At 44.9% G+C, this 19,163-nt stretch overlaps 1 protein-coding gene and 1 long non-coding RNA gene across 3 annotated transcripts in view; one reads left to right on the top strand and one right to left on the bottom strand.

Moving 5' to 3' along the window:
- The first annotated feature begins 40 nt into the window (after positions 1–40).
- l(1)G0004 (RNA-binding protein pno1) lies at positions 41–17,913 on the top strand. 2 transcript variants are annotated; one of them, XM_084582566.1, is made up of 8 exons: positions 41–118; positions 546–714; positions 1,638–1,787; positions 2,844–2,927; positions 3,632–3,692; positions 6,427–6,544; positions 14,527–14,597; positions 17,691–17,913. In XM_084582566.1, exons 2-8 carry the CDS (start codon positions 559–561, stop codon positions 17,756–17,758), a joined length of 708 nt encoding a protein of 235 aa, XP_084438692.1. In that variant the 5' UTR covers positions 41–118; positions 546–558; the 3' UTR covers positions 17,759–17,913. The 2 variants fall into 2 exon arrangements, with proteins under 2 accessions (XP_084438692.1, XP_084438691.1); XM_084582565.1 differs by lacking the exon at positions 41–118 and adding an exon at positions 206–411.
- LOC146176248 (uncharacterized) overlaps positions 15,677–19,163 on the bottom strand; it is a 221,867-nt gene continuing 218,380 nt past the window's right edge. The window contains exon 5 of the long non-coding RNA XR_014701511.1: positions 15,677–15,798. This is a non-coding gene — a long non-coding RNA (uncharacterized LOC146176248). The remainder of the gene's footprint in view (positions 15,799–19,163) is intronic.

The following is a 19,163-nucleotide window of genomic DNA, read 5'->3' as shown; positions in this document are numbered from 1 at the left end:
TTGTTTTTGTTGATGTCCGGCATTTTGAACACTAGCGCCCTCATTGATAGCGTTGTGAATGTAGTAGCCCATGTGTGTCCTTTTTACGTCGTCTCCTCTCACGTGGTGGGAAGTATAGGTGAGCGAACGCATCAAAAGACGCAATTTCTGGCTATGTTCCGAAGGAGTTTTATTTCCTTGATGTCATATGGTGTATTTAGCCCAAATTTCTGAAACGTAACCGGTCCTACGGTACGGACAGCGGTTTGCGATCGTCGTCTGACGAGAGCATCTGTGACGCTGATGTCACCGGCATGCGTGTCAACATATTGCGAGGATCTCTTGATTGCGTTAAAAACTGGTGACATCTGCAGCTTTTGAATAGGTTGATCTTTCTTTCCAAACAGTCGGATGTGCAACCAGCATGCTTGCGTGAGTTGGAATCTCTGAGCTCACATTCGCCCAAAAGTGCTGATTTGAAAATGAGTTTCGGTAGTCCAGCGATGTCGGGATTGTCGGTGTGAATACAGAGTTAGGAAACGCCTTTTCTGTTGTTTATGTCGCAGGAGACATCTCAAGATGCCTTCCACAACAGAGCCCTCAAAGATGACTGACGATGGATTCCAGCTCGTCCAGCGCCGGGCCAACCGCAAGCGCAAGATGGCCGTGGACGCCGACGACGAAGACACTAAAAAAGGACGACCGCTGTACCCCCCCGCCAAGCAGGAGAAACTGGTGCGGCGCCGAAAATAACCCTTTCGCCTTTCTCGTGCTCTTAACTATTTCAGAGATTTGTGCGAGGGGTGGTTTCACTCAAGCGTGCCGCAGCTTCAGCGTGGTTATGTTGTGATGTGTTAATCGTTATGTTTTCGTCGTCTACATAATCCTTCTTCCAGTGCGATAAGTCTTGATCATAAAAAGTAGCAAGCAGCGAAAGTTGCGATCCCAGAAGTGCGTTGTATAAGGCTGGTCAGCGTTAAATCCATAAAAGGGGGCGTGGTATCTGCTTGTTATGACCAGCATTGCAGGGCTCACACAAATGATGAGCTTGCAACAGTATCACAGCTAAATTACAGACATTTGCAGTTTCAGCTGACACGGCTTTTTGTAGGAATCATTTTCCAGTGCATTGTTGGATCGATATTGCAGAATAACTGCACAAATGTCAAATATATATATGTAGTAGAGCTTCACTATGCCATGAAAGGACTTCAGTGTACATTGTTAGGTTGTTTTTTGCAAGGTATGTGTCTTCCCTGCACGACAGTTTTGAAGTTGGGGTGTTGCTGCTTCCTAATATAATGGACTAATATTCTCGGCTGCCTTTTCCACTTTGCGATTACTAATTTACTGGTAGACACTGCTGAATCAGTTCCTAGTTGACTTGTTTCTTTGGTATGTTATTTCAGGTGCCAGTGATATCTGTCAAACAGAAGTTAGTGGTAGTGGGAGCGTCAAAATTTTCACACAAATGACATAGCAATAAACGTGCGAGGGCTACAAATGCTGTGACCATGCCTTTGAGTTGACGATGGTGACCTCGAGATGAGATAACATTGCTGCTGTGATACCTCGACATGCATTTTACACATTGGGAAAACTCGGTCAGGCAGTGACCGTATGAACTAACCTTGCCTCTATTACAACATACTTTGCAGGATGGCAAGATTGAAATGCGGAAGGTTCCCGTGCCAGCACACAGGTACAGCCCACTAAAGGAAAACTGGCTTAAGATCTTCACACCAGTTGTGGAGCACCTCCACCTTCAAATACGGTTCAACCTTAAGTCTCGCTGTGTTGAAATCCGAGTAAGTTCAGATATAGCTTGTGTTACCCTGAAACAAGCTTGTTTATTCTTTGTCAATGCAGAGCTGAAAGTTCACAAAAATTTATAATCTTTCTCTAACTAGAGTTCTATACTTACAATAATAAAGTTTGCATAGCATTAGAAGCAGTACTGCTGCTGTAGATGTCTTTCATTGTAGTCATACAGGACCTTTTTGCTCTTTCTTTTTTCTTTTTTTCAAATATTCTTTAGTACTTATGGATGGTTGTGGATCCAACCTAACATCACCATATCGGCACCTGCAAACTTATTCGTACTATTTGGTCTCACCTTCAACCTCGCCAACCAGTCGGCATTCATTTTTGAGTCATGTGACCTTGTTACCTGATCACTGAAAACTTATTGGTTGACAGATTGATGATGTCACAAGGTCAAACAACCAACCTCTGTCAACCGAGGAATTCAGTTGTGTAGTATGTGGAGTTTCTGGTGTGACGGCAACTCTTAGCTATCGCATAAAGTTTTTAAAGTTATAGAAAACAGCCATGCTTGGAGTTCAGATAACTACTTTTGAGGGCATTCTGCATGAAAGCGTTCAGGGTTTAATAAGGTGTATGTAGCGTTTTATCCGCCAAGGCACGGCGGCAGACTACAAAGGACTGAATTGCACAAGATCGTGGGATAATTTCAATTGCCTGGAACTGTAAAATGTAAACTGTTCTCACATTCTCACTTAATATTACCATCCCGAACCTACTTGTGTGCTGTCTGCAAGCCCTGGTAGAAACAATGACATTAGAGCGCTGTCGCAAGTAAGCTTATGGTCTTTGTCATCAGCTGTTCAAGGTACCACTGCCCATGATTATATATGTGACATTCCCAGCACATTATAATGTAATCAATCATAGAGCCAATCTCTGATGGACTTGGCTGAGTGCAAATGCGCGATTGATGTGCAATGCTGCCAAGCATGTACTAGTTGAAGTTGTGGACGAATAGTTCATTGCTGATTTAATTGCAAGAAGGAATGCCTCGCCTCAAAAGTGTGAACTTAAAGGTGATTTTTTCTTCCTTCCAGACATGCAAAGAAACTGAGGAGATCAGTGCACTACAGAAAGCTGCTGATTTTGTGCGGGCGTTCACTTTGGGTTTTGATGTTGATGTAAGTGGCAAAGTGTTGATCTTTTGTTACATCTTGCAGCGTCATATTGGCTTGCATACTCGTTCACTTTGTTTCGCCTTGTCGTATGTCTGTATGGCTATCACGAGGAGTTTAGTATTCTCATTTTGTGGTATGTCACTTAATGTCAACAGTGCCTTGAAGAAGTGGCCTCTTTTGGCACAAAAAAAAAAAAAAAAAAAAAAAAAAAAAAAAAAAAGAAAAGAAAAGGAAATTTTTTAAGTCTTTGCCTGCCACATTTTGTCAATTGACCTGGAAACCTTATAGTACTAGCAGTTTGGTGGCTTGTCATCTAAGAGGAAGAGACATGGCACAAGTTTATCGAGTCCAACTTTGTTAGGTTGGCTGTGCATCTTTAGGATGTATGATTAGTCCTAGCTTGCACACCTAACATTGCCAAGCACCCGCTGCTACTCTCCTTTGAAGAGGTTGAGACACAAAGCCACTTAAAAACAGGTCGTGGTGAATTTCTCATTGGAAGTTTCCGCGGCATGCAGCTGAAATTGTTGTCGAAAGCCAGCCGAGGGCAGTTTCGCGCCACACGTCTCTTAGTTCCTGTTGTCTTCCGCTTCTTTTTCTCTTTCCTGCCTTTTACGTTTGAACTCATCGAATCTATTTTTCTTTTTCTCCCGTTTCATCCCGTGGCCTGCCCGAATGTGCTATTTGTGGATCTGCCATTTTGGCAGGATGCCCTGGCTCTTGTTCGGCTGGATGAACTGTTCCTCGAATCTTTTGACATCCAAGATGGTGAGTTTACCTGCGACTGCCCTTACTTTTTTATTTTTGCACTGCAGTTTTGCAACCACAGTATCCATTCAGTTAGGAAACCTTCCTACACTGCCAATGTGTATTGGAGTGAATGCCCATGGTAGAGTAGGTGTGAGTTAAAGCGAATGCTTTAGGCAGGCAGTTGCCCAGACTGAGTTTTTGTTTTTGTAAAAGCTCCATAGCTCTTCATGTAGTCATATGGATACACTTGGTTGAATGGGAATGAGGAACTGCTCCTCTTTTTCTCTGTTTTTCTGCGCTGCTGTAAGCAGTATGGTAATATTCCACTGTTAAATGCCACATGCACAGGACTGGCTAACATGAAAGGGAACAAAGCTTGAGGCAGTCGTTGCTGCGCAACTCGATTACACGTCCCATTTATGCGACGAATTGCATCGGCTCGACAAACTCCCACAAGGACAACGCATTGAAAACCTCAATCAGATATGGCAAAAAGTCCGGCATGTCCTACTTCGTTCATTTGCTGGTGGCAAACATTTGGTAACTTCCAGCACGCTCTCCGTAATTTGAAAATACTGAACAGAGTTCGGTTGGTCCCTCGGGCTTCAAGTGAAGTTTCTCTTATGATTGCTTTTGAACTTAGTTTGCCTCTTGACTGCTAGCTTCGCCATTACATCATTGTGTGTTTATTGCTTCGAGTTGTGCGTACACTAGCACTCCATTATTCAGGGAACAACTTAAGAACAGAATACATGAGGAAGTGGGGCGAGGGGAGGAATATGCATCGGCATCTTTTTATGTTTTTAAGGCAACTTCATTTTTCCAGCTACGGGTATGAATTCGGGAATTCCTGTCTGTGTGGCTGTATATATTGTGTGTTTTCGCGCCCTTGTAGACCTTTTAGCGTGTGTTTGCAAAGAGTCTGTGTTTGCATACCTCCAAAAGAACGGAAATCTGAGCTAGTTGGTACGTTGCAAAATCAAGAAAACAGCGCTGCAACTTGAGACAAACAGAGGAATGGACAGCGCTTGTCCGTTATTCGCTATTCACTGGACCCCAGGTCACTCGGACGAATCAGGGGGCAATGCGGCGGCACACGCCGCGGCTGCCTTGGCAGGTGGGATGTCCACATTTACTTCCCCACCCCCCTTGCTTCATCCTTATTCGACCTTGGGCGGGCAACTCACCCCTTCTCTTGCCCTTATGCACTATACTCGGACCAGTCTTCGTAGCCTCAGTCAGCATCGCATGCAGGTGGCCACACCAGACCCACCTTTTACGAGAAGAACCCACCTCACCCGAAGTTAAGAAGTATTTTTGAATAAGCTCATCGCCCATGCGGCTTACACGCCACGTATTATGGCCCGCTGGCGTCAGTATACGGAGAAAATGATTACGTGCCCCCACTGTACGACTCTAACCTGCGGCGGCATATCTCATTTACTTTGGGATTGCCCTGCTTTTTCTACTGGACGCCCCGAGATCGAACCCTACCGCCTGAACTACCGTTCCCTTCTAGAAACTGATGCTAACACACAGATGATATTTGCCAAGTATGGCTCGCTTAGTGGCCTGGTTAGAGCAATGTGATTCGAGTGACGACCTAAGCAATGAAGATTATGTCTACTCCCCTTTATCCCCATCCATGGCCATGAGCCTTCCCATTCATTAAAGGACATTCAATCAATCAATCTCTTCCTCTGTCTCAAGTCGCGGCGCTGCTTTTTTTTTTTTTTTTTTTTTTTCTCCATACCTTCCTTCTTGAAGCATTAAAGAAGAAAGTACTCAAATTACACAAGTAACGAGTTATCTCGCCAAACAGAAATAGAGGTGCTTTCATAACACGGGGCAAAAAGAATTATGTAATTTCAGCAGTCAGAGTAGCAGGTGTTTTTATATCTCTTATGCATCAGTTCTGTAATATTTCTGATCATAACACACCTGAATCTGTTTCGTCCACTTCTCAGAAGGTCATATAGTTAAGGTTCTACTATAAGGGATCGCTGCATGATTATGCGTGACAAGCAAGCTTTTTCCTGCTTGCTAACCAGAATTCCTCTTGGCTTATAATATCCTAAAGTGATTTTTTTACTTTAGTAGAGAACTAATCACCAAGTTGGCCTTTCTGTTCAGTTTAATTGTTCCTTTTCTTGTCGAGTGATCAGGTTTGGTTAACTAGGAATACCTGGAGTAATGTGGGTTTGTGCATCGCTATCGGTGCTAAACATTTGTGCAGAATAACTGACCTCCACTGCAGTAAGCTGTATTGCATTGTTTCGAAGGTATGTTGTGAGCAAATTGCTCGGGTAGTGTACTGCTGCATGGGAAATTGTACTATGTGTGATTCCTTGTTAGTCCGTCTTCCACTAAGTGTGCGTTATAGTTGGATAGGTAAAAATTGCAGTGCGTGCATGTGAATTTATTGCTTGCTGTGTAGGAATGCTATGCTGAAGGACAATATAACTGATTTGTTGTTCCAAATGAGATTCCGATGGGAAAATGAGTAATTCTATGTAAATGTGTTTGATAGAAAAATAAGGCTGCTATTATTCCTGGAGTGTTGGAAGTGTGCACTGCACATAAATTCCTGCTTTTTTAGCAGTTCATGTTGTTCTTGTGAAATAGAGAGGTCTAAACAAGCACGTATAAATTTTTCAGATTTTTCATGGCGGTAGAACATAATGTACATGTGTCTCAGGAGGTGTGAGCTCGCAGTAATGATCCCCACCCGCATCATTTCGGTGCTTTCCAGTGAAGCCACTGAAGGGAGACCACTTAGCCAGGTGCATAGGGCGAGTTGCCGGAAAGGGTGGCCGCACCAAGTTCACCATTGAAAACGTCACCAAGACTCGTATTGTCCTTGCTGACAGGTGAGCTGCATTCGCCATTTGTTTTGTGACAGATCTTTTGGACACACTGAAAGTTTATTGACAGTTTCTTAAATTACACAAATAATACGCACGAAGGGGCTTCATCATACGCAATCACTAGAAGAACCTCCCATTCTACTATTGAAAACGCTCTAGGAAACTAGGAAGAGAATTTCAGTATGCAAGATGGACAAAGTAAGCAATGTGGAGAAGCAGAATTATACTTTTAAAGTAATACATTGGATCCACATTGTACAGTCAAACCCGGTTATAACGAACTGCGTAATTCAACGCAATTTGTTCGCTATATAAAGTATTTCGCTATAACCAAACCCGTTTATAACGAACTTCAGTACCAAATTCGTTATACACGATGTCCAGACAGCGCAGCGAAAACGCACTAACTAAAGAAAAACCGTGCCGCTCACCATGAATCTACAAAAGAAATTTATTGCAGATAAATGCTCAGTTATTTGCAGTAGGCAGTGATCTTCGCCTGAACACTGCATTTAACTCCATCAGCGAGAATCGCACTTTCCACACGCGACATCATTTCCACAAACTCCAGTCCGCTTCCCTGTATTCCGGAGCAGTATCGGCGCAGCAGATCGGTAGCAGCGAGGGCTTCGTGCAACGTCGGGCGAGGGCGATCGTCCTCCGGCGGTGGCTCCTCGGTCTCCTCGTTCGCACCAGATGCCAGCATGTCGGCAACAATTTCCGAGTCCAACGGGCTCGCTGTCACGGCTACGTTGTCGTCAACAGTGAGAAAATCCTCCAGGGCAACTTCTTCGGGCACAGCGTCCGGAACATCAGCGAGTTCTTCCCACAGCGTGGCAACATCGCTGTCATCTTGCACAGTGCGCGCTTCACTAGCAGCTTCTGCATCCTCTCGACATAGTCCAGCATGGTGGAAGCAGTTGCGGATTGTGGATTGCGTCACGTCTTGCCAGGCACGGTTAATCATTTCTATTGCGGCCAGCAAATTAATCTTGAGCTCGTCGTTAACCCGCAATTTCACCAACAGCCGCTCAACGACGCGTTTCCTGTAGCCCAGCTTGAAAGCGCGGATGATCCCCTGATCGAGGGGCTGCAAAACCGCTGTTGCGTTCGGTGGCAGGAAACAAAGCTCGATGTTCTTGAGCGTGACGCCGCAGTGGTGCGCAGAACAGTTATCGAGGAGGAGGCAAATCTTTCGCCCGCTCGTTGCAAGTTCCTCGTCCCAGCCACGCAGCCACGCTTCGAACAACGTTCTGGTCATCCAGGCCTTAGAATTTGAGTTGTATGTGACTGGGAGTGAAGTGCATCCTCGCAGGCACATAGGAGACTTGAACTTGCCTATGACAAGCGGCCGCAGCTTTGATAAACCGTCCATGTTTGTCGTGAGAAGAACGGTGACTCGGGCCTTATTCAATTTGCCGCCATGGCACTTCTCATTCTTTAGCGCCAAGGTTCTGCTCGGCAGCAGTTGTCAAAACAAGGCAGTCTCGTCGGTGTTAAAAATATTGCACGGTTCGTATCTCTCCGTGACAGCACGCCACACGTCATGCACCCACTTTTCAGCACTCTCAGCGTCCACTGCTTGGCTTTCACCTGCAACCACCTTCCCGGTGATGGAGTAGCGGTCTTTAAATCGTTGGAGCCAACCACTGCCCGCTGTAAACCCCTCGACGTCCAGGACGAAGGCAAAATCTTTTGCCTTCTGTTGTAGCATGGGGCCGGAGACCGGCAGATTTCGCGCGCGAATGTCCAAGAACCATTGGTACAGCGCTTTCTCTACTTGGTCGTAAGCCGGCTTGCGGTGGCGAAAGCCGTCACCATTTGGTCGTTCCTGTGCATTGCCTCTGATGGCCGACTGGTTTTTCAAAATGGTGCTTAACGTGCTCCGCGGAATCTTGAAATGCGCGGCAACGTCAGACTTTTTTTCGCCGCGGCCAACGCGGCGAATTATCTCCAGCTTGTCGGAAAGCGGTAGGGCACGCCGCTGCTTCGTCGTCATCTTGCAGGATGTAGCGCCAGAATGCAAGCCAGCAGCAACGTAGGCACGTCCGGAATCGTGAGGATAGCAGCAGTACGACTTGCAAACGCGAACAAAGAAAGCTCCGAGGATGCGGGAAAGTTCGCCACTGACGCGTTCGTTGTTCGGAGGCTGCCTTCCCTTCGCCCAAACTTGAAACCAGTTCTGGCCGGTGTTGCTTCTTTCTCGAAGCGCAATAGGTCTGGAGCTGCTCGAACGTCTTTGATCACATGGTAGGCAGCTGCCGAATAGGAGCGCTGCAAAGAGAGGCTGGCCGATGGCGCGGATTTTAAAGGCTACTCACGCTACTCCAGGCGACGGCCGCGCATGCGTACAGGAGGGTCCCTCGTGGAAGCTGCTGTAGAGAGCCCCTCCTGCGTTTTACGGAAGCGTGGCATCGGCGCAGAAGCAGCAGAAGCACCCTAGCGGGCGCGTGATGACGTATGCGCTGTGTGAGACCTTGGGGGAACGGAGCCGTCGCCAATCCCCCTTCCATCTGACAACGGCATGCGCTAGAAGTATTGCGGCCCGGCAGCTTGGGCTGCCCGGAGAGAACTCGGAGCCGGCACAAAGGCCCGCCCGTTGGCGGGCGTTTGGCAACCGATCGCGCGCGCTGAGTTCGCTATATCCGATGTGTTGTTCGTTATAAAAAATGCATTTTATATGCATAATGCTAGCGGAAATTCGAGTGTTCGATATAAAACATAATTCGCTCTATCCGAGTTCGTTATATTCGGGTTTGACTGTATGAAGTTTAGCCGTAACTGTTAAACAGGAATAAGTGACTTTTTATGACTTATTTCGATTCTTATCTCTCCCATGGAGTGGATCTCTGTAGCAGACATTGGATATATGGTGAAGACTCGTTAATTCGAACTTTACTACAGTTAAACCTTATATAATGAAGTCAGTTATGCAACAAACTCTTTTCGTTTCAATTTCTTGCTCCCATTTAAATGCGTCTATTTTTTTTTCTTTAATTTAACAGAGTAGATTCATGACACTGTCGACGTTTGGTGATTTGGCGATGACCTGCTGCTTGCACAGTTCATTCCTACCAGCGCACAAGAGCGCTTGTGGATCACAGGGTTATTTGACGCTGCCAAAGGAACTCCACAGCACAGTTTGGTTTCGTGTTCGGTGGAAGAGCTTGCTCTGTGGCAGTCGCGGCACCAACTTGCGAAGCTCATAATTTTCGGTGATGGTTTTTATACTCGCAGCCATCAGTAAAGGTTTCGAGATATCCCAATTCATTCAGAAAATACTTCTAGGGCAGTACATATATGCATGGTGCCTGTGGGGTAGCTGCTCGGCTGGGCAGAAAATCTCGACCGAAACAATATTTTTAAATCTGCAATTTTAGAAGTTAAGGGGGGACACTGCTCTTTGGGGCCAAAATTTGGTCTAAACATCGGATTTTCAATTGCGTTATTGCATTCTGAAGTTGCAAATCTGTCCGCTTGGCCCTTTAAATTGAGTTCAAATCGTGCTAAGCTCAGATCGACTGGAGTTCGACAAATACGCGCTTCGCCGGCATCATTTTGGTCTCGTTCGAAAGACCATGATTCTGGCTATTCCCCTATCTCGATTGGTGTCCATGAGCAAACGCCCGAAGCTGGAAACAAAGGGGCAGAATTGTGCAAAACACGTGCTGCTATTGGGTTCCGAGAGCATGTGACCAAACTGACCACTTTTGGCTGGCTGCCGGCATCGAATGCTTGTGGCCTGGCGCCATTTTGAAAAGGTCGCACAGTTAGGCTTACAGGCTTAGCTCCGTTCCGACATCACGACCACAGCATCAAACACGGAAAATTTAGGTTTGGTCATGATGCTGGTCTAAAGAAAAAAGAAAGGTAGAACTAAAAGGCACGCCGGTGATGCAACATTGCCGCATCACTCTAGCCGATGGTGTCGCATTTCCTCGAGGTTACGGGCAGCATAATCATAATGGCGCAGATGAAAAGGTGATACTTAAGGGGAGACACGGGTCTTTGGGACCAAAAAATGACCCAAAAATCAAATTTTTGAAAATGGCATTTTTGCAAACTACAGCTATTAATCTTCAAGTCTACAAATTTTTGTCTCCCGGACAGCAATATTTTTTGCGTGTTACTGAATTTAAATCATCGCGTCACCTGATTTTTCGCATCAGCAGACGATAAAAACGGTACATTTTCTACTCCTTCGAACTCTCGTTTCACCGCGCCGATCACAGCCATCTTGGGCTCGTTTGAAAGAGGCCTCTCTAGGCTTCAATTTCCCGCCACTCTTGCTTGCTTGCCCGGAATGGCCACCGAGAAAAAGAAGCGTAAACAACAAAAAAACCGCGGGGTCCGATTCGCTAATACGCGCACGTGACTGAAACGAGCTGTTCCATTGGCGGATTCCCGCACGCATCGTCTGCTAGGCTTGCCGCGGCGGGTGAGCGGACGCGTCCCCGGCGCCATTTTGTTGAAAGGCGAGAGACCGACGCGCAGCGATGCCACCCAGCAAATTTCACTCGCGCCACAAGTTCGGCCAAAAGAAGAGAAATAGGCGCGTTAACAACCTCCCTACGCGTCATGTGCCATCGGAACGCTCCAAGAACGTGCAAGAGCCAGCAGCAGTTGAAGGAGTGTCAGCGGATGTCGAAGTAGGCCAAGTAGGCCTAACGAGCTCGGCGACGGTGACAGCTACAGCTACACGCAGCGGCCGCGTACGCTGCGACACTACGATGCTTCAGCCTTCAGACTTGCGGGAATTGGAAACGAAAGCTCAAGAAAAGCTTCAAGAATTGGATTCGGCCGCAGCGACCAAGAGGAAATTGGATTTCGTCAACGACTGTGACGACCGCCCGCTTCGGGATACGGACGGCGGTCTGGACGATACCGCGTTCACTGTTGTGGATTTGGAATGTTTCAACAAAATGTTGATGGCTGTCAAGTGCAAGGTTTGTGGTGGGGAGGGCGTTAAAGCTTCAAAAGGAGGTCGTGAATACGGTCTAGCCGTGAAGCTCACTCTCACGTGCGTGAACTGCGGTGGCATTTCAGCAGCGTGGAGTTCGCCGCGCGCCCAAGGCAGTCAAAAAATAAGTCCATTTACTGTAAATATTCTTGCTGCACGGGCAATGCAAGCTACAGGAAATCGGCAAACCGCGCTGAACGACGTGTTCGCAATAATGAATATTTCCCATAGGGGGCTCCATAATAAAACCTGGCAAGGTTATTTGAAAAATAAGCTGACGCCCGCGACTACACGCGCAGCCGAAAAAGTGATGATGGACAGTGCCCGTTCCGTTCGGGAGCTCTACCAAGAGTTGCACCTCGATCATCCTGGAAACATCGCTGTCTCTTTTGACGGTTCGTGGATGACCCGGGGACATTCATCGCACATTGGTGTGGGCGCAGTGATTGAACTGTTCACCGGACTGGTAGTTGACTATGTTGTGTTGAGCAACTTTTGTGCGGGGTGCGAGCGCGGGCCTGCGGAACGCGACCCATCGTATCAGGTGTGGAAGGCCAGCCACAGGTGTCAAAAAAACACCGAAAAAAAATCTGGCGAGATGGAAGTGCAGGCTGCACTTGTTTTGTTTCAAAGGTCCTTGCAGAAGCATGGCCTTCGATACACTACTGTGCTGTCTGATGGAGACAGCCGCTCATTTCTGGCACTGCAGGAGGCTGATGTGTACGGCTTCATAAAAGTAACGAAAGAAGACTGTATAAACCACGTTCAGAAGCGCATGGGCACGGCCCTGCGCAATGTGATTGCAAAGCACAAAGGCGAGGGAAAACAGAGCCTCAGTGGCAAAGGTAAGCTCACGGGCGACCTTGTGAATAAGTTGACTTCATATTACAGCTGGGCTCTGAAGTCTCACGCCGGAGATGTCCAAGCAATGCAGCAGGCAGTGATGGCCACATATCATCACATTACCTCAAATGATGACGTGTCGAACCACAGCCTGTGCCCGACAGGCCCAAACTCGTGGTGCCGCCAAAATGCTGCCGCAGCAAAGGGAGAACCCACTCCCAAGCATAGATATAGTTTGCCACCACATGTGTGCAAGGCACTACTGCCAATCTACCAGCGCTTGGCAGAGCCAAAGCTGCTGGAGCGTTGCCAACGTGGCAAAACTCAAAATAGCAACGAGAGTTTGCACTCGCTAATATGGTCACTGGCACCAAAGGAACGCCATGCATCATTATTTGCTGTTCAATCAGCTGTTGCAGAGGCTGTTGTCCGGTTCAATGCGGGCAACCTTCAATCATCCTCACAAATATTGAGGGAGCTAGACGTCAACCCTGGCCTCAATACCAGGAAGAGGATGGCTGAGAAGGACAGGCGACGAACTGTCGAGTCTACACGCAAACGTGCCTCTTCTGCAAGTGTGCACCAGGCACTGAAAAAGCGGCACTCCACCCACAAGCAGCACTCAGACTACATGCCTGGTGCTTATTAGCCCTCAGGGAATGTAAATATGCACATATTATCGTGAATATTAATAAATTGTGGCCCATTTGGGTTTTTCTCATTTTTCTCAAATTGCTAATTTTGGATGCACATCAGGTTTGGGACATTGATATCTCTGCATCTAGAGCAGATAGAGGTGTAATTTTTTTTGCTAAAGGAAGCTGAAGGTGCAGGTGTAGCAATGTTCAAGGCAGAATTACTCTATCAGGCTTCAAAAATTAATGATTATGCAAACTTTTGAATGCTTCACAAGCACATCTTGAATGTAGATGTTCAGTGTTCCATTAAATTACACAGATAGATAAAATGGAAAAACTGCCTTGAACATTGCATTCTCTACTGATTAGACTATGTAGCCACGCATAAAAATTTAATTTTTACTTTGCCATTCTCTCTCTACTGAGGTACTAATTAATGAGTAATTAATATTGCCTAACATTGGTGCTAATTAATGTGGAAAAAAAATAAAGGCATATTTGAAATCTGCACAAAAAACTGAGCAAGATGGTGCAATTTCATTTTAATTGGCTCAGATTTAAGGAAAATAGCTTTAAGACCAGTGTCCCCCCTTAAGCAGTTTTCATGGGCACGACAGACCAAGAAAAATGAGCGGCACAGCATGTGGAATTGCGAACCTTGTTGAAGTAAACTTGCTTCTTAGTTGCTGGGGCAATTATCTCTACAGGAAACGGTGTATCCACACCCGAAATCGCCAGAACTCTCTTTAATAAGTTGTTGTTAGTCTTGGTAATTCAAAAATATACCAAAACATTTTTTGCCGATTTCTGAAAATTGCATCTTAGACGCAGTCAGCATTTTGGAGGAGCGATATTTCCTGTTCTATATTAGCTATAATTCATTCTTTTACTAAAACGATACTCAAGATCTGCAGTAACGCTACTTTGTTTACTAAAAAATTATCAAAATAAACCATTTCTTTCACTCACCAAAACTAGCTTTTTCTTTGGCACGTTTGACAAGCCATACCTTTCGTCCAAATCATCCTAGAATACTCAATTGTGACTTTTGGCAGTCTATAATGATTCTAGATCATTTAAATGTACAAATCTTCTTCACAAGGTCTAGTGTTTACAAACCATGCTCCCTCTGAACAAAAGACCAGCTTTCCTTAATATATTTAAATCTTCTACTCAGAGGTGCACTACCATACCAGCAGGTGCATTGTTTTTGTTTTTTGGAGGTATGTATGCCATATCTGGATGTTGTCGTCACTTCCTTTGATTTGTTCAAAAATGTGTGGAAGTTACTTCATTGAGTGATGCCACTGCCATATCTGCATTGCACTAGAAAAGGAGCATGCCACAAGACTTTACAGTTCAAATTTATGCTTCGAAGTTATTTCAGTACACCTACGGAACGCACTTGATGGCACTCGGCCAATAATCAGTGCCATTGAGGCTAGGTTGGCTTCAGGCTCCTGGGTGAACCATTTTGTGTATGATTGTGCCAACGCCATGCAATTTCAGTGCACTGCTTCAGGTTCCTATCCCTTTCCATGCAGTAAAATCCACATTCTCGGCTCCTACAAGAACATCCGGGCCGCCCGAACTGCAATCTGCAACTTAATCCTTGGTGAGTCTGGAAATCTTTGTTAATCTGCCTTTTTCACACGCCCGCTCTTGGTCTCTACGATAAGCACAGCCGGAGCTTATTGCGGAGACCTTGCATAGTTAATATACATGACGGGTGAATGTGACAGATGGCAGTAGGTGTCAAGTACACGGATTGCCACTTCACAGTGTCTCCCAAGTACGCTTTCAGTCACTAGCAGACGAATTTTCAACCGCTCCCCAGGAGCTGCCACGTCTTGTGTGAAAAAAGCAGATTATACGGAGGCTTTTTTGAACAATAAGTTTCATTTTGAGTGCTGGGATGGTCGTGTCACTGCAAAGAATGTGAAAGAATTATCCTTACGTGCTTGCTGCCGTTTCTACTTTGTTTAACGTAGGACCATGGGTGGAAAAAGAAAATCGAATGTTCAAAATTTCGGAAATGAGAGGTCTTGTCTGGTGAGGTACTCCCGATTGGCCGTCGCAAAGTTGACAACGTGTGTACCCACTGAGGTTGTAATTGCGAAAAATGTTCGCAATGTTTGAAGTTCTTGACGTTGCACAGGTAAAAAGAAACACATGAGCGGTGGCTAAACTTGGCCAAAGTGCAGGGCAGAGCGTTTCCATCAGCAGGTGTGCAGCAGAGAGCTAGAGTGGGTTTTACATCTTGCTAACCACTTTGATGTTGTCATGCTTGCCTTATCATTGGTCAAAACTAAACACAAACCACTTTGGACAAGTAAATTGAAAGTGGTAACATCCATGATGAAGCAAAAAGCACAGCAGCTTCCTGGCTGCACTAGAGTCAACGATAAAGGCAGGCATCATGAGATCGCAATGTGCTAGCAGGATGTGTTAAGGCATTCTGCTGTCGGCTATACACAGTCTGATAGAGAGCAGTGGCAGGCAGTTTTGTCCATGAATGTAGGTGCTTGGGGGATCTAAAAACTATTCCAGCAAGACCAAGCGTGTCACTGGGCACAGTTTGAAAACATTTTGGCTTGGGGTATGGTGATTACAGTAGAAACCTGCTATAGTAAACTCTGATATAGTAAAAACTCTGATATAGTGAAGTGAAACTGAAGTCCCAGTTCATCTTCCATAGACAACTGTACATTTTTCCCCCTTTTATTGTAAAGACGTTTTTGGTAAAAGTCTGTTATAGTAAAGTGTGTCTGGCCGTGGCGACGACTCCCACGATGACATCGCCGCCCGCGCACTACCTAGAATCGCGAGGAAAAGATTTTTTGTATTTGAAAAGGCTTTGATTTTCACATTAAACCATACTTAATTGTACTTGTAGCTATGTTGCCCCCATGCTTAAAAAGTACTAAGGTGTAAAAAAATTTTATAACTGAAAAAAATTGCATGAAGAGATGGTAAGCGAGAGATGGAAGCTATTTCAGAGTGTTTTTTTCATGAAGCAACAAGACTTATTCAGCAAGTGGCTATTTAACTATCAGACAGAATCTTCAGGACCATGTCATCACCAGCAACTGATGTAGTAAATATCCTGATATAGTAAAGATTTTTGCTGGTCCCAGTGACTTTACTATAAAGGGGGTCTACTGTATACTGCTAGTGATTTTGTCTCACAAGCAGTCAGTCAAGTTAATCACCCCTGAGTAGTTTACACTCAAAGCTGACTAAAAGTTTTCTTTGCATTTTGCAAAGCTAAAATTAAACACAACTGTTTTACCAGGAGTTGAAAAGTGTGTATTTATCATTTACATAGTGTTGCATGAAATCGGAGAGAGTTGTTGCTCTGGAGAATCTCTGCCCCTTATTGCAAGCTGTCATCGCTATCATAAAACATGGGAAAATTATCAATGTGACTGCATTCAAACTCTCACTGCGGAAAATAGGCCAGCGTGGTTAGTCACAAAATTAAACTACTGGTTGAGATGATGATGTCACAAGATCATGTGATCTCACGGAATTTAGGGATTGGTCGAGACAGGGCTGATGTCACACAACATCACCAAATTCACTTAATGGTCAAGACAGTGGTGTCGCAAGGTTGCTTCGAATAAACACTAAATAAATAAAATACAGTTGAACCTCGCATAATCCTCATAAGAATTGAAAGTTAAAACATCATCCCTAAAATTGTATAGTCTAAAACAGGCCCCAAAAGGTAGTGAAAAAAGCATAATTGGCACACAACTTACTTTTATTGCCACTGATTGAAATAACCTGTAATTTTGTACTGAGGTTTTTCTTTCTTAATGTTCAGAAGCAAGTTTTCTGAAACTCGTAGAAATTTGTTGCAGTTTCATTGCTTACCACGGCCATGGCAAAACTGTGTTAGAGCATCTAAAACTTGGTTCTGTGCCAACACCGCCAAGAGTACCACCCTCCCAGGAGATCTCAAAAACACACAGGACATATGTTTTAGGCGCACAACATCATGGCAAGCTGTCAAGTCAGCATTGCCTAACGGTACAGGTAGGGTGTGAAATTCAGGGACCCCCTACGAAACTCTGAATAAAAGAAAAAATTCTCAGCGAGGCAAATGGGAGAGGGGTGAGGGTCATTTTGCCAAAAAATATGAAATATTGTCCAAAGTTGTTGCCTCTTGTTACTGCGGCTAGAAACCCTGAACCCCTTTCTCGCCACCCCCACTAGCATTTTATCCCCACCTCTTGAAGGAAAATTTAAAGCAACACAAGTTCTTTATATATGCTCGTGATAGTATTATGCAAACCTGTGTAAAAAATGATTGTATTAGCCATATGAAAATGCTTTGCCTCTACAGAGTGTCGGTCAAAAACAAACAAAAAATCGTATTATGTCGAAAAGCATGCTAAGCAGGATTGCATCAATCAGCAAAATCTCACTGTACTTCATGGCCATTAGCAGAATTCAAACCCACAGACCAGCTTTGCTGTATGTAGCCTGTTATACCGCATGCTAAACAGTCAAGTCTGTTGCGCTGTGCTTTGGCGTCTGTCGGCTTCCATCCTTGCTCAAGTCAGCCCGAAAGCAAGAGTATACAGATGCTTTGTGTCGTTTTGCAAACAGTTGATGATAATTCTGCAGCCTTGAGCTTTTTATTGGCACCTGGGTCAAGTAATACTACTCAAGGCATCTTTTTTTTTTTTTTCTTTCACAGGCCAGCCTCCATCCAAGGTGTACGGAACCATGCGGCAACTGGCAAACCGCTTAGGAGAGAGATTTTAATTTATTTGCGCAAAGTTCAAACTAGGTACCTAAAGGAAACTAGTCCCAAGATCTGTTACACTACACAGGCAGCAAGCAGAATCGTTCTGCACTCTTTCAGCAAAGGAAGGGATGACTGTTGGGAAGGAGCTCTTGAGATTAAAAAATGTCAATTACATGCTGTTCATTGTTGTTTTGTTTGTTGTACTTTAGTCAAAGCTGTGCAAGAAAACAGCAGTGTGTAATAATTCCAAGTTGATTAGAGAGCGCTCTGAGCATGTGCCCATTTCTGCTTTGTGTTGACAGGCATAACAAACGACTGTCGACTGGATGCAACTGTATACATTTTTGGATGGTAGTTTCTTGATTTATACAGTGCATATAAAAGTGTGTCAGCGCTATGTGGGGTAATACTGCAAATTGTGATACAAACACTTTGCATGAAGGAGATGTGGCTTCTTATCTTGAGTGTCTATAATTGCCTACTAGGCAAACAAAGACAGAAAATGAGGAGCTCTGTTAAGACATACTCAAGGGAGCCAACAGCCACTGAATGACACAATGGAGAGCATAGGGAATGCTTCTTTTTATAATCAATGTGAAGTAATTATTAAATGTGGAGATAATTCACTAGAATTTTGATGAAACCCACAACCTCCGAATTTCGCCTTCAGGGCTCCACCGTCGTGCTACGGCGAAAGCGCCGTAGCACGACGGTTATCTTCCTGTTAAATATCCTTGTGTCAGTGGCTGTTGACTCCCTTGTTAAGATGTCATAGTGAAGCCCCTGACTTTTCCTGCATTTATTTACCGATTAGCTTAACAAGGGCCTTGACGTTGCAGGTAGTGTAAGAGTGTTATCATACAGTTCCATCCCTTACCGCTAGATCACATTATACATGACACTCGCAGTAACATAGCATGTTCCACGTCCGCTGCTGTGAAGGAGGGTGACATTATCAAACAAGTGTAGGTTACACACAGCATAAATACTACCACCAGACATGAAATTCGGAAGTCAGGTTTGGATCCCACTGGTGGCTTACAGCTATTTTTTCTTCTACTTTCTAATCTATCTTCGCTTTAAATTAGTGCTTCACATTGATAATTAAAAAAAATCTCCCATGCTTTCCTTCATGTCACTGACAGTGGGTTCCCTTCTTGAATATGTGTACTTATCAGTGTTTTGTTTTTCGAAAAGTTAGCGAATGTTTTCGGCATTCATATACTTTTCTTGAAACCTGTGTTCTTCAGCTAGTTGCTTGGTGCAAACTGTAAAGCAATGATTATTAGTGAAAACAGACTCTAAGCACACAAGATTATAAAGCGAAAAGGCGAACAGGCAAGTTCCCTTTCTGAGTAATCACGGGAATGTTGCCATTTGACTTAAGCATGGCTCCCAGCAGATGCTGGGCAGGAAATTAAC

This window comes from Amblyomma maculatum, chromosome 10 (assembly GCF_055883805.1).
Source record: "Amblyomma maculatum isolate TAMU_Amacu chromosome 10, ASM5588380v1, whole genome shotgun sequence".
Classification (NCBI taxonomy): domain Eukaryota; kingdom Metazoa; phylum Arthropoda; class Arachnida; order Ixodida; family Ixodidae; genus Amblyomma; species Amblyomma maculatum.
This window is presented reverse-complemented; position numbering and strand designations above follow the sequence as displayed.